Source organism: Pan paniscus, chromosome 16 (genome assembly GCF_029289425.2).
Source record: "Pan paniscus chromosome 16, NHGRI_mPanPan1-v2.0_pri, whole genome shotgun sequence".
NCBI classification, from domain to species: domain Eukaryota; kingdom Metazoa; phylum Chordata; class Mammalia; order Primates; family Hominidae; genus Pan; species Pan paniscus.
This window is the reverse complement of record NC_073265.2, coordinates 53,193,921-53,208,988: the sequence shown is the minus strand read 5'-3', so window position 1 is coordinate 53,208,988 and position 15,068 is coordinate 53,193,921. Positions and strand designations below refer to the sequence as shown.

Genomic DNA, 15,068 nt, shown 5'->3' with positions numbered 1-15,068 from the left:
CTAGATATATACCCACAAGAAAGGAAATTAGTATATTGGAGAAATATCTGCACTTGTGTGTTTATTGCAGCACTGTTCACAATTGCCAAGAATTGGAAGCCACCAAAGCGTCCCTCAGCAGACAAATGGATAAAGAAAATGTGGTAAATATACACAAATAAGTACTATTCAGCCATAAAAAGAATGAGATCCTGTCATATGCAACAACTTGGATGGAACTGAAGGTCATTATGTTAAGTGAAATAAGCCAGGTACAGAAAGACAAACTTTGTATGTTCTCATTTATGCACGCTAAAAATTAAAACAGTTGAACTCATGAGAGATTGAGAGTAGAAAAATGGTTGCCAGAACTTGGATGGAGCTGGAGACTATTATCCTAAGTGAAGAAACTCAGGAATGGAAAGCAAACATTGTATGTTCTCACTCATAAGTGGAAGCTAAGCTATGAGGATGCAAAGGCACAGGAATGATACAATGGACTTTGGGGACTCGGGGGAAGGGTGGGAGGGGGGTGAGGTATAAAAGACTGCAAATTGCGTTCATTGTGTACTACTCAGGTGATGGGAACACCAAAATCTCACAAATTACCACTAAATAACTTATGTAACCAAACACCACCTGTTCCCCCAAAGCCCATGGAAATAAAATTTCTGGTTGCCAGAGCCTCAGAAGGGTAGAGGGGCCAGGCCAGGGGTGGGGGGAAGGGAGACTGGTTAATGGGTACAAATATGTAGTTAGATAAATGAAGATGATCTAGTATTTGATAGCACAATAGAGTATAGCCAACAATAAGTTATTGTACATTTAAAAATTACTAAAAGAGCATAATTGCATTGTTTGTAACACAAAGGGTAAATGCTTGAGATGATGGATACCCTGTTCAGCCTGATATGATTATTATGCATTGTATGCCTGTATCAAAATATCTCACATACCCCATAAATATATACACCTACTATGTACCCACAAAAATTAAAAAAAAATAAAAAAAAAAAACAGATCATGGCATGCTCTTGCCCAAAAATCTGTGATGAGTCCTTGTTAGCCATAGGATGAATGAACCCACTCTTAGCATGACATTCTCGGGCCTTTCTTGTACTGCCTTAGCCCTATTTCTGGCCTCATCCACTGTTCCTCTCTCCAAAACCTAGCCCCGGGCAACAAGATACAGATACATACCCTGGCCTCTCTTCTCCTCTGTTTGTGCTATTCTCATCCCAGATGCTGCTGCTCTTCCTTTTTTCTGCTCATGGATTTCCTGCTTATCACTCAGGGCCCAACAGAACTGCCATTTCCTCCGGAACACTTTCACCATCCTTGCCACCTCTGAAAAGCGTAACTAAGAACTAATCTGCCTTTCTGCTTCCGTTGTTCTTTGTACAAACTTTTTTTTCTTTTCTTGAGATGGAATCTCGCTCTGTCTCCCAGGCTGGAGTGCAGTGGCAGGATCTCAGTTCACTGCAACCTCTGCCTCCCAGGTTCAAACGATTCTCCTCCCTCAGCCTCCTGAGTAGCTGGGATTACAGGCATCTGTCACCACGCCCGGCTAATGTTTGTATTTTTAGTAGAGATGGGTTTTCACCATGTTGGCCAGGCTGGTCTCGAACTCCTGACCTCAAGTGATCTGCCCGCCTCAGCCTCCCAAAGTACTGAGATTATAGGCATGAGCCAGCATGCCTGGCCCTATGTACAAACTTCTGCTGAGCATTGATCACAATGAGTCACTTTCTGCTACCTAGTGCCCAACACATGCTGAGTTCCTCAGTGTAGAACAAATGAGTGAATGGGTGAATGAATGAGTGAATGCGTTAGTGAAAACCAGGCACACACACGGATGGCCAAGGCCCTTTCATGTTTTACCTGGAAAATACAGAAGAGATTGCAGATGGATTTCAATTTACTGATATGAACATTTGTTGAAGGTCTACTGTATGCCAGGGGGTAGAGTGACAAACATCAATGTGCTATGGTACCAGCCTTCCAGGAGCCCATCATCTACTAGGAGCTGGCCATAGTGAGACTCGATGGGGATGCCATCGGAAATAAAAGGTAACCAATTATCACCAACAAACGCTCGCTGCCAAGGAGTGCGCTGTCTCTGCAGAGTGGAGATCATCCTGGTGTGTGTTGTACATCCACCACAGAAAGCCCACTGATGTGGGTAGGTGGAGGTGATGTGCATAGACGATGTCACCTATCTTGACATAGATGGAAGGGACACTGGGGCTGACTGCCCTTTGGTACCTGGTAGCACTAGATGTACCTTCCACGGGATGGATCACCAGGAAACAGGGCTCAGTATCACCCAGGAACCTCACCCCCTTGCATGATTCCAACACAAAGGCCTTGTAGAGGGCATTTTTATGTGGTTTTGTGTTTGTTTTGGATTTGGGAGCTTCCCCTCTGAGTAATGGTATGTCCTTCCTCCACCCCCAATCTGCACCCAAGCCTGATCCAACTTGAGAACTCAGAAATGGAAGGTGAAGTTTTCAGGTCTGATGGTATTTTATGCCAAAATAACAAGTCATGAGAATTGATGAAAATTCTATGCAGGCCAGGAATCCAGAACCCTGGGGAGGGGGGAATTGCCTTATATAAACAGTGTTAAGAGGTATGAATCCTTGAGTAAGATATTCCAAAAAATCCAAATTCCTCTATGCCCTGAGTCATTCTGTGAGCTGTCCTTTAAGAATGTGTGATGAAGTCTGCTGGCCAAGCTGTCATGAGGATGTTAATACTTCAAATGTGTGTGGAACTTTCTAGAACATGGTGTGTTTACATGTCTGTTTTCTCATTTGATCCTCACTGAAGTACAGGATCTTGTCACTTTTTTACATATAGGCAATGGAGATTCAGAGAGGTTAAGTAACTTGCCCAAGATTACACAGTATTAAGTGACAGGGCTGAGACTTGAACTTAGCCAGTGAGGAAACACTAAACAAAGCTGGGGGTCACCAAGTTTTATTTTACCAGATTCTAACATTACAGATTTCTTACTTCCTTAGGTTATGCCTTTTACACACAGTTAATCCAAAAAAAAAAAAACCAAAAAAACAGTGTTTTTTTCTAATAGTTGTTTTTTTCTTTCTAATAGTTGTTTTCTCTTTCTGGCTGGGCACTGTGGCTCATGGCTGTAATCCCAGCACTTTGGGAGGCTGAGGCAGGAGGATTGCTTGAGCCCAGGAGTTTGAGACCAGCCTGGGCAACAGAGTGAGTCTCTACAAAGAAAAAAATGTTTTTTAATTAGCCAGATGTGGTGGTACATGCCTGTAGTCCCAGCTATTCAAGAGGCTGAGATGGGAGGATCACTTGAGCCCAGGAAGTTGAGGCTGCAATGAGCTGTGATTGCACCACCACACTCCAGCTTGGTTGATAGAGTGAGACCATGTATCAAAAAAAAAAATTGTTTTCTCTTTCTAATAAGTTATCCCTCATACTTAAAAATTTAATTTGTATTTTATTAATTGCTATAGAATGTGCATACATTTGAAAGTAGAACTTAGGCCTGGAGCTATTTCCATACTAAAACCTGAAGGCATGGAGTGGAGGTAAGACTTGGTAGAAACCGAACTGGCAAGATCTGTTAGGATGAGACTGTAAAGGTTCAGGGCCAGACCAAAGAGTTTCTATCAGCAGTCACAGCATGGAAGTATTTTTCCCTCAAAACTTTTTATTGGGAAAAAAATTTCAGAACATTTGAAGAAATTGGGAGAATACAATAGACATCATTAAACCCTCTCCTTACATTCAACATTTAGCCATATTTGCTTTACCATATTAACATTCCCATTTTGCAAGTGAGGGACCCAAGGCTCAAAGAGATGAGTGACTTGCCAAGATCACAGAGCTTGGATGGGTAGAAGTGGAATCGAACTCCTATCTACCTAAGGATGGGGCCCTCTGTAGCACTGGTTTTCTAAACACTGGACCCCAACTGATTTTGACTTCCTTGCAGGCTTGCTTTGAAGTCATGCATCTTGGAGCCAACTCCTGGTGAGTTGGATTTAGTTGGTTTGGGAATTCCGATAGGCAATTAGCACAGATGGGGGGCCCCTAAAGCACAGCTAGGTGCTTTAGAATGCCTGAATCCAGGCCCAGGCTCCTCACTGGTTAGATGGGAGCAACATCCATCCCAGACTCACCCGTTGGCTTTGAGGGTCTGATAAAGGGAAGGGAAGGGAGAGCCCAAGGCAAATGCTGGTGGTGTGTGGCACAGACCATAAAGCCAGTGTGCTGCTTAGCCCAGGACTGAAAGCCAGTGGTCCTGGAATGGCCTTGAAAGTGAATTTTTATTTCTCTCCCTCTATCCCATGTGAGTATAGAGACAGAGCAGGTAGCGGTTTTCTTTCCTGCTTTACCCAGTAGGGCAACAGGAGGTCAGAGCCACACAGTGGCCTACCCCAGAGGAGGAAGCAGTCATGGGTGAGTAGCCAGAGGCTGTGGTTTGACAAATCCAAGTGCAACTGAGTTCAGGCCCTTTCCTAAGCCACAACTGTGGGTTTTCTGGGAAAAACATGGAGCTGCACAGCAAACTGATGAGGCACCAGAGCTAGGTTGGAAATGGCAAACCAGCACGCAAGGGTGATCTCAGAAGGCACGCCGGCATCAGCTAGAGGAGGGGAGGCCATGTGGGAGAGTGGAAAGCACACAGGATTTGGGGTCAGCCTGTGCTTGGATCTCCGCTCCATTACCTATTAGCTGAGGCAGTGTGGGCAAACGATCTCTTGTGCCTTGGTTTCTTCATCTGTAAAACTGGGGTCAGTTTTACAGGGGTCAGAAGCGAGACAGCACTTGCTTCACAGGGTGAGGACAAAATGAGACACATGTGACTTCTTTGTAAACTGTGACAAAATGAGATACATGTGACTCCTTTGTAAACTGTGAAGTGCTACAAGTTTTGTTCTACACGGACCTCTAGGTTGGGTGTGTGGAGGAACGCAGGAGGAGTGTGAGAAGCAGGCCCTGCCTTCAGCCAGTGTGCAGTCTAGCAGTGATATGGTTTGGATCTGTGTCCCCACCCAAATCTCGTGTTGAATTGTGATCCTCAGTGTTGGAGATCGGGCCTGTTGGGAGGTGACTGGATCTTGGGGGCGGATTTTCCCCTTAGTGCCTTGGTGCTGTTCTCATGATAGTGAGTTCTCACAAGATCAGGTTGTTTAAAAGTGTGAGGCACCTCTCCTCTCTCTCCTTCTTGCTCCTTCTCTGGCCAGGTGAGATGTGCCTGCTTTCCCTTCACCTTCTGCCATGAGTGTAAGCTTCTTGAGGCCTCTCCAGAAGCAAAAGCTGCTATGCTTCCTGTACAGCCTATGGAACCATGAACCAGTTAAATCTTTTTTTTTTTTTTTTTGAGATGGAGTCTCACTCCATCATGCAGGCTGGAGTGCAGTGGTGTGATCTCCGCTCACTGCAACCTCTGCCTCCCAGGTTCAAGCGATTCTCCTACCTCAGCATCTGAAGTAGCTGGGATTACAGGTGTGTGCCATCACACCCAGCTAATTTTTTTGCATTTTTTCTTAGAGATGGGGTTTCGCTATGTTGGCCATGCTGGTCTTGAACTCCCGACCTCAGGTGCTTTGCCCACCTCGGCCTCCCAAAGTACTGGGATTATAGGCGTGAGCCACTGCGCCCATCAGGTATTTCATTACAGCAATTCGAGAATGGACTAATACAAGTGGGGAAGGCAAGACTCGCTCACAGAGCTCTTGGTGGTGGTTGGTGCTATGGATCAAGCTTGTTGCATGAATGGAGATGGGAGAAGGAAGAAGAGCTGGGCTGCATATCCAAATGATGCTTCTGGAGGAAAGAAGGTTTGGGCAGGGCCTGGAAATGTGGTTAGGAGTTCAATAGGCAGATGATAAAGATTCTCATTCTCGGAGGGAGAGACATCATCAAAGAAATATTCACAGAGATTATGATAACACCTATAGGCCACTTTATATGCCTTGTTTGATCCTCCTAGTAACCCTCTTGAGATAGGTTTTATGATTGTTATTCCTAATTTATAGGTGAGAAACCTATGCTGAGAGAGGTTCAATAACTTGCCCAGTGTCAGGCTGCTGATAAATGGCAGAGCTGGGATCCGAACCCAGATTCCAAGGCGTGCATGCTTAGCCATTATCTATATTCTCCAAAAGCAGGATGTGTGAGAGATGCATATGTGACTGCATTGGCCCATTTCTTTATTTGTCCAGTAAACAATAACTGGGCCCTGCTATAATGCCAGCCGCCTTTGGGTGCTGGGGATGGAAATGAAAGGCAAGGCCCTTGTCCTTCCTCATGGGGCTTTAGTATAGTGGGGACAGGACATGTAAGGAGGGAATTGTAGTGCAGCTGATTCTCTGCCAGAGTTGTGTGCAAGCTGGGGACAACTAGCTGTGTGTTGGAGGGGAGGGAGATCATAGAAGAAGTTCCAGTGTGTGTGGGAACTGGGTGGGGAGGGGGAGAAGGAGCTTGTCAGGAAGGCTGTTCCAGCAGAGTGAACTGCAGGATGGGATGGGGTGATGAAGAGGTAGCAGAGAGGTAGCAGAGGGAAAGCGGGCAGGGAGTAGGAGGTGGGGCAGCAGGGCCTTGAATGCCACACAGAGGCACATATTGGGCATGGGCCACAATGAAGACTTGTGGGGAGGGGCTGGCTGTGGTCCCATCGACAGTGTGTGAGGACAGGGAGCTGAGCACCCTCAAAACCTGTCCACAGAGGCCTAGCATGGAGCGGCCTTCCTTTCTCAGGTTGCCCAGCACTGCCTGAATAATCTGGGGCTGTGCTTGACATGGCCAGTGAAGATTGGTAGGCAGCTTCCTTGTCCCCACAGCACAGCCCTGGCTGGGCCTCTGCTTTGCTGAGCAGAGCAGCCTCACTCAGCAGCAGGCAGGCCACACGGGCATCTGGAGAGGGCACTGGGCTGGAGGTCCTTGCTCAGTGACCTTGGTAGTTTCTTGATGTCTCTGGGCTGCTCTGACATGAAGGGACTAAATGATCTCTGAGGTCCCTTGCAGCCCCAACATTGTGAGCTCCCAGGGATGACTGTTCATGCTGCATCCCAGAAAAGAATGAGCAAACATAGCCGCTGTTGTCTGAAATCTCACTGGGTGCTGCTCCTTACATAAACCATCTCTCTCAATCACAGAACAACCCCGTGGCTCAGTAGGTTTTGCCCCCATTTTATAGATGGGAAACTGAGCCTCTAAGAGCTCCAGTGTCTGTCCAGTTTTCATACTGTGAACAGCAGAGCTGGGATTTGAACCCAGACTTGCCTTTGTCTTTTGTACTTTACGACATAGCCCCCCAAGGGTGTCTTCATCCTGCTCAGACTTCAGGACACGCTGTGCTGGGCCCACAGGCCATGGGTGCCCCACTGGACACCTGGTCGGCACCACAGCAGGCACCTCTGGCCAGATCCCCCAGGACAAAAAGGAGCACGTTGGCCTCTCCCATGGGTGCCTCCCTGGCGGGATGAGCTGGGTGGGTTTGTTTTGACAAGGGTATTTCTGCCTCCTGGTGGCAGGCAGGCCCTGGGCTGGGCAGTGGCGGCACCTGTGGGAATGTGACCCCTCCCTCCAGCCGTGCTTTGGAGGTGATGTCAGGTATGTGGGTGAAGTATTTGGTCGAAGTAAATAAAGCTGGAGGAGAATGACAGGATTGGGGAGTATGGATAGGATGGGACTGCCCCAGAGGGCACTCTGGCTTGGACCCAGCAGTGTGTGGTTGCAGCAGCCTGTTCTTCCTTCCTGACCTGGGGCCAGGAGACCTGCGTCTTTACACGTCCTGCCTTAGAGCCTAAAGCAGTAGGAATTTTCACAGCCAGCTTGGGAGGTTGTGCCATCTCGAAACTGCAGAGCCTAGAGCTTGAAGGGGCTTTGGATGCCATCCACTGCCTGACTTACAGCTGGGGGGCTGAGGCCCAGAGAAAGGACGTGGCCTGCTTAAGCTCACATGGCCTTGGGTGGTGGAGCTGGACCTGCAGTTTTCCAATCTGCAGGCCTGGGCTCTTTTGCACCACCCTGCTGTATTTGGGGAGGGAGGAAGCAGAGAAGCTTAGACCAAATTCCTGGGGAACTGCCACTCTGCTGACCCTTAGCTTCCTTTTGGACCCTCCCTTAGTCCCATTCCTTCCTGCTCCATCCGCATCACAGCCTTATTGGAGGAATGCACTCTGGAGCCCCTAGTGGTGGTGCGGGGCCTGGCAGAAAAGGAGGAGCCTCTGGCCCTGGATTCTTTCAATTCATTTCCTCAAATATTAATGGAACATGCAGGATGCAAGACGCCACAGGGGATACCAGGAATCCTAAAACCAATTTGAATTTTCTCAGGGAAAAGGCTGCAACCCAGGAAAGTGTCATCACCTGTGAGAGACAGCCTACAGCTTAGGACTGCCAGCAGGCCAGCGTCATCAACACGGAGGGGTTAGAGCACAGGGTTGGGGGAAGCTCAGGGAGAAGTAAGGGAGTTAGCTGGGTGGTCAGGGTGGCTCATGTCTGTAATCCCAACTACTCAGGAGGCTGAGCGGGGAGGATCACTTGAGCTCAGGAGTTTAAATCCAGTCTGGGCAACATCTCATCTCTTTTTTTAAAAAAAGATTCTCTCTAAGTAAGGGAGTAAGGGGAGGCAGGGTTGAGGGGGAAGAGGCTCTGAAAATGAAGAGGAGTAGGATAGGCATTCCAAGCCAGAGCAAAGGATGGAGTTGAGATGTCGTTGTGGACTGGTAGTGCCCACCCTGCGGGGATATAGAGCAGGTACAGGCAAGGGATGGGTGGTGAGGCTGGAAAGAGAGCATGGGGCAGTCAGTGCCTTGACTACCTCAAATATCAGGCGGGGCATTTGGACTTTCTCCGGTGGCCAGTGGGACCACTGAAGATATTTAACCAGATTCTCCCCAACACATGTTGGGGAGAAAGGGATTAGACTGCCAGGGAAGCCCCCACCCCACTGCTCCCCAATGATTGTGACATTACAAGCTGTTGCACCTTGGCAAATCATTTAGCCCTGTGTGAGCCCCGTTTTCTTATCTGTGAAATGGAGTTTATAACAGTACCTATCACTCAGCGTGGCTGCAAGTATCACATAGAACACTAGCATCAAATTCGGCTTAGTAAACATGCTGTAAATGTTAGTCCCTACCCTCTGTCCTGGCTGTCATCAGGCTAATAGTGGAGCTTGGGACAGCAAGAAGGAAGCCTGTCTGAAAGCAGGTAGAGCTTCAGGTTTAGGGGCCCAAATCCCCTGGCCAGCCTATAGGTACCTTGGTGGCCTAGGAAGGAAGCAGAAACATGGCTGGCTAGCAGGGAGCCATGGCCTCTGTTTACTCCCAATCAGGGCAGGTCTGAGTCTATGGGTATGTCTGGTCCAAATGGCCCAATAAGTGAGTGGTGAAGGTAGGGACGAGAACCTGGGTCCTGACCACCCAACAGAGCATTCCTACTGCCCCACGGCCACCTTCCAGCCTGAAACCCCCAGGCTTCATCCCTTTATCCAGACCCAGCTTGGGTGTTCGCCCTGCCAGGACCTCCGTTTTCTCATCTGACTTGAGGACCTCCTGCTCAGGAGCTCCTGAGGCCAGGGATGGGTTCTGGGGCTACTCACTTGCATGGAAGCATCACCAGAAGAAAAGGCACCCTGGGGTAGGACGCAGGTGCCAGAGGAGGAAAACAGCTGTGTCTGAGCCAGGCACGAGGTTGCCCCAGGTTGCCAGGCCAGAGTGGCATTGCTGCTTCTCTCTGGGATAGATTTTTTTTTTTTTTTTTGAGACAGAATCCCTCTCTGTCACCCAGACTGGAGTACAGTGGTACGATCTCAGCTCACTGCAGCCTCTGCTTCCCGGGTTCAAGCAATTCTCCTGCCTCAGCCTCCTGAGTAGTGGCAACTACAGGCGTGTGCCACCACGCCCAGCTAATTTTTGTATTTTTTTTAGTAGAGTCGGGGTTTCACCATGTTGACCAGGCTGGTCTTGAACTCCTGACCTCAAGTGATCCACCTACTTCAGCCTCCCAAAGTGCTGGGAATACAGGCATGAGCCACTGCTCCCGGCCTCCTGGGCTAGATTAATAAGACCCCTGAGAAGCAAGGAAGGGGAATCATTTAGTCTAGCGGTTAGGAGCACAAACTTTGGGGCCTGAGAGATAAAGGTTAAAATTCCTAATGAGGGATAATACAAACTAATGTTATAGTCTCGGTTTCTTTTCTTTTTTCTTTTTGACAGGGTCTCACTCTGTTGCCAAGTCTGGAGTATAGTGGCACAATCATAACTTATTGCAGCCTCAACCTCCTGGGCTCAGGTGATCCTCCCACCTCAGCCTCCTGAGTAGCTGGGACTACAAGTGTGTGCCACCATGCTGGGCTAATTTTTAAAAATTTTTTTTGTAGAGACAGGGTTTCTCCAAGTTGCCCTGGCTGGTCTTGAACTCCTGGGCTTAAGCAATCCTCCTGCCTCTGCCACCCAAAGTTCTGGGGTTACAGGCATGAGCCACCACACCTGGCTAGTCTTGGTTTCTTCTTTTTTTTTTTTTTTTTTTTGCAAAAGAAATGATAACACCCACCATGTGAGGTAGTTGAGAGTTCAATGAAGTGTAAAGTATGTCACATGTTTGCTTAGCACTGGGTCCTGTATATTGCAGGGGCTTAATCAGTGGCACCTGTCTTCATTTGGGGCACATATATTGAGCAGCTGCTGGATATCAGGCTGTATCCCAACCTCTGGGGAGATGACAGGAACAAAACCCTTGGGCAACCCAGTAGAGGGAGACAAGCAGACAAGCTCATCAGAGTAAGAAGCACTGTGTTCGGGTATTACAGGGTACTTTGGGAACTGGGGAGGGTGGTAGGCAGGGAGAGAGCAGAGAAGTCCTTCTGGAGGAGGTACTACCTTTGCTGAAATGTGAATAGGAACTAGCCAGGTTTGGGGTTGGGGTAGTGCAGGGAGAGTGTTCCAGGCAGGAGAGAAGTCACCTGCTGTGTGTTAGGTGCTTGGGGTGGGGCTGAGGACAGATGAGACTCGGGCGGGGGAAACATGGCCCTGCCCTGAGGTTCTTTTTTTTGTTTGTTTTTTTATTTTATTTTTTGTTGTTGTTGTTTTTTTGAGATGGAGTCTCACTTTGTCGCCCAGGCTGGAGTGTAGCAGTGTATTCTCGGCTCACTGCAGCCTCCACCTCCCGGGTTCAAGTGATTCTCCCATCTCAGCCCCCTGAGTAGCTAGGATTATAGGTGCATGCCACCACGCCCAGCTAATTTTTATATTTGTAGTAGAGAAGGGGTTTCACCATGTTGGCCAGGCTGGTCTCGAACTCCTGACCTCAGGTGATACCCACCCCCCGCCTTGGCCTCCCAAAGTGCTAGGATTACATGTGTGAGCCACTGTGCCCGGCCTGCCCTGAGGTTCTTATAGACCAGTGAAGAAACCATCTCTCCTGGACTGTGTGCCACAGAGGTGAGCCTGTGTGAGGAAGGAGACTCCCATCTTATTTCAGCCTCAATTCTTCCCCTCCACCACCTCATCCCTGCTGCTCCATAGTCCTGGGGATCACCAGGTCTGGTGTTTCCACCTCTGCCCACTGTGGCTCCCACCCCCATTCAGCGTGTGGTGTGAGATGGTGTCCTGGGCTCTCAGCTATGGTGGTCGGGAGGGCTGGGCCATGGCCCTTCAGCCCCAGGGAGATGTCTCACGGTCTTTTCCCTGGAGGAGAGGAGAAGTTCCTAAGAGGGTGAAACTGCCTGCCTGGGAGGTAGTTGGCAGTTGGGAGGTTGCAGCTGACTGCATGGGGTGCCAGGACACTTGGGTCCATGGGCAGCCCCCAGTGGGCTGGTCAGGGGTGCTGGAGTGGGGCTACTTTCCTGGATCCTCTCCAGGTCATAAGCTGACTTCACCCACCCTCATGCTCCTTTCTGTACAGCCTTAGGGAAATTTGCGGTGCCTTGGGGAAAGACTTGGAAACATTTTCAAAACAGTGTTGAGAGTAATCTCCAGAGGGGAAGAAGAATAAAAAAGCAAAAAAATGCAAAAGGAAATGTGTTATTTATTTTTTTAAAAAAAAGGAAAAAAAGCCGGGGAAGGCCTCAGTCAGCTCCCTTGAGTGGAAGTTTCCAGCTGGAAGGTCACAGAGACCATAGGCAGCCAGGGGGACCTGGGAGAAGGCATCTGTCCAGATTCACTATCAGTTCAGCTAACAGCTAGGGTCACCCTCAGCATGCCAGCTGCTGTGCTCTGCATTGCAGGGGCAAAGATGCAAAGATCTGAGTCCTCCTTCCGGCTGAGGACAGCTCTGGTAGGGGAGCTGTGATAAAAACAGCAAAGGGCCGCTGGATGAGAAAGCATGCCAAATGTCATCACAGAAAGGTTCAAATAAGCCTGATGGGGCCTGGAGGGGGGGGTGGGGCTCACTCCTGGGGGTGGTGGAGGGTGCTCAGGGTTGCTGAGGAAAGTCTGCAAGAACACAGTGGGTTGAGTTAGACTTTGAAGCCCAGCTAGGATTTCAATGGACAGAGACTGAACAGAAGGCTTTCCAGGCAGAGCAGATGGTGTGAACAAAGGTGCAAGCTGTGGAAACCCTTCAGTGCTTTAAGAAACAGGGATGTTTGATTTTCTTAAATATTTATTTATTTAATAGCTTTATGGAGATATAATTCACATACTATATAATTTATTCACTTAATGTGTACCATTTACAAAGTTATATAACCAACACCACCATAGTTTATAGAAAATAGAAAAGAAACCTTGTACTCCCCATCTCTCCATTCCCCCAGTCCTAGGGGACTACTAATCTACTTTCTGTCTCTGTGGATTTGCCTATGCTGGGTATTTTGTATCAGTGGAATATTTTTTGTCTTTTATGACTGGTTCTTTCCCTTAGCATAAATGTTTTCAAGGCTCCTTGCTGCTGTAGCAGGTATCAGTACTTCATTCCTTTTTATATTTCATTTTATTTATTTATTTATTTATTTATTTATTGAGACGGAGACTCACTCTGTTGCCCAGGCTGGAGTGCAGCGGCACGATCTTGGTTCACTGCAACCTCCACCTCCTGGGTTCAAGTGATTCTCCTGCCTCAGCCTCCCGAGCAGCTGGGACTACAGGCGTGCGCCACCACACCCACCTAACTTTTCTATTTTTAGTAGAGACAGGGGTTTTGCCATGTTGGCCGGGCTGGTCTCAAACTCCTGACCTCAAGTAATCCACCCACCTCGACCTCCCAAAGTGCTGGGATTACAGGCATGAGCCACCGTGCCCAGCAGTACTTCATTCCTTTTTATTTTTTTCTTTGGCTTCATTCCTTTTTATGGCCAAATCGAATTCACATGTGGATACTAGATGTGCTATGGGTGTTCACATCTTGTTTATCCATTCATTCACTGTTTCCCCTTCAGGGCTATTGGGAATATGCTGCTGTGAACATTTGTATACATATTTTGTGTGGATGTGTGTTTTCAGGACATTTCCTTTAGAGTGGAGTGAAGGAAAGTTGTGTGGAGTGGGAGAAAGTGGGTGAGGCAGAGGGGACCGTAGTCTGAGTGGTTGGGTGGGAGTGAGAAGGGAGAGCTCAGGATTCCATTGCAGCCTCACTGGGAGTCTGGGGTGTGCGAGGGCCAGGCCCATGGGTGTGTGAGGGGCTGTCCCCTACCCTGCACCCACCTGCATTGTTGTGTCAGACCTGGCAGCTGCTTGCTGGGCTGGAAATAGCCTGAGCAGCTGGTATTTTCCCTGGAAATCGGGTGCATTTTTCCTGTGTCCTGCTGAGGACCAAAATTAGTTAAACGCAGAGAGAAGTGTGGGCTACACAGTGAGTCTAGAGGAGGGGAATATTGTCAACAGGAAGTTGGCTGGCCAGGGGAAAGAGGCGGTCAGGAAGACCAAGGTCAGTAAGCCAAGTATAAACAGAGGCTAAGCTGGGATGTCCCTGTCCCTTTCACACTCACACAGCAGTGCTGGGTTTGTTTACAGGAAATGCTGCAAGTATCTCATTGACCCCATTTGACAGATAGGAAAACAGAGGCACTGCATTAAAGGGATCTGCCACTCAGAGACAGAATGGAGATGAAGGCTGGAGTCTTCAGTTCTGCTGTGAGCAGAAGGTTTGGTAAAACCCAGGCCTTGCCCTCAATGCTTTGCCTGTCTTTGGGTTCACAGAGAAGACTGAGGACCAAAAACAAGGAAGAGTTTATGCTGTTTCAGTCTCCTAAAAAGAACACCAAGTCCCACCCCAAACCCCAAAGCCAAAACACGAACCAACCAGCCTTTAATTACCGTCTTTTTTTTTTCTTTTCTTCCTTCCTTTTTTTTTTTTCTACTTTTTGTTGTCCAGCCAGAAAACATTATGTTGTTAGACAAGAATATTCCCATTCCACACATCAAGCTGATTGACTTTGGTCTGGCTCACGAGATAGAAGATGGAGTTGAATTTAAGAATATTTTTGGGACGCCGGAATTTGTTGGTGAGTTGTAGGCCTGTTTCTCTCTCAGCTAAGAATCTGGCATCAAAGGTAGGGATCCTGGGAAGAAACCTGTGTCTGGGGCTATGGCCTCTGAGCAAAGAGATGATGCATTGGGACATCTCTAGAAACCTAATGGGTGGGGAAGGAAATGTCTTATTGGGCCTGGGGGTGAGGGCCCAGGTGTAGGCTTTGAGTGCTCAGTGAGGCAAGGGCTGAGTGGGGCCCAGTGGCTCTCAGTGGGGCTACAGCCTGTAAGGTTAAACCCTTGCAGCGCTGGCCCCACCTCGTGCTCTTAGATGAGTTTATTCTTGTGAAGATTTAAAATTACCTCGCCCTCTTGAATTCCCATAAACTCAACCTTCTCTGAACTAGCTTTTGATTTCCTGAAAAGGAAAAAGGAAATCATCTGCCAAATACCACATCCACCCACTCGCCTCTCCTCTATGCCTGGCTTTATTCATGCATGGGGGTGCCCAGCTCCAGTGGGGCCCTGGCTGCTTTCTCTTCCCTCTGTTTCTGTCACCCTTGGCCCAGGCCCCTGCCCATTCTGTACCCCAGAAGCCTCCTTATAGGGCTTGGGCCGGAGATTGGGGTCATGAAGAAATAGCCTGTAGAGGGGGAAGGAATGAGCGCTGAGAACCACCATCTG

General features: G+C 48.5%; 1 protein-coding gene across 5 annotated transcripts in view; it reads left to right on the top strand.

Annotated features, from left to right (window-relative positions):
• DAPK2 (death associated protein kinase 2) overlaps positions 1–15,068 on the top strand; it is a 139,167-nt gene that overhangs the window by 92,918 nt on the left and 31,181 nt on the right. For all 5 annotated transcript variants that reach the window (XM_063596705.1, XM_034938910.2, XM_063596706.1 and 2 more), the window contains exon 5: positions 14,290–14,419. In XM_063596705.1, coding sequence (XP_063452775.1) covers positions 14,290–14,419 — 130 coding nt within the window. The remainder of the gene's footprint in view (positions 1–14,289; positions 14,420–15,068) is intronic.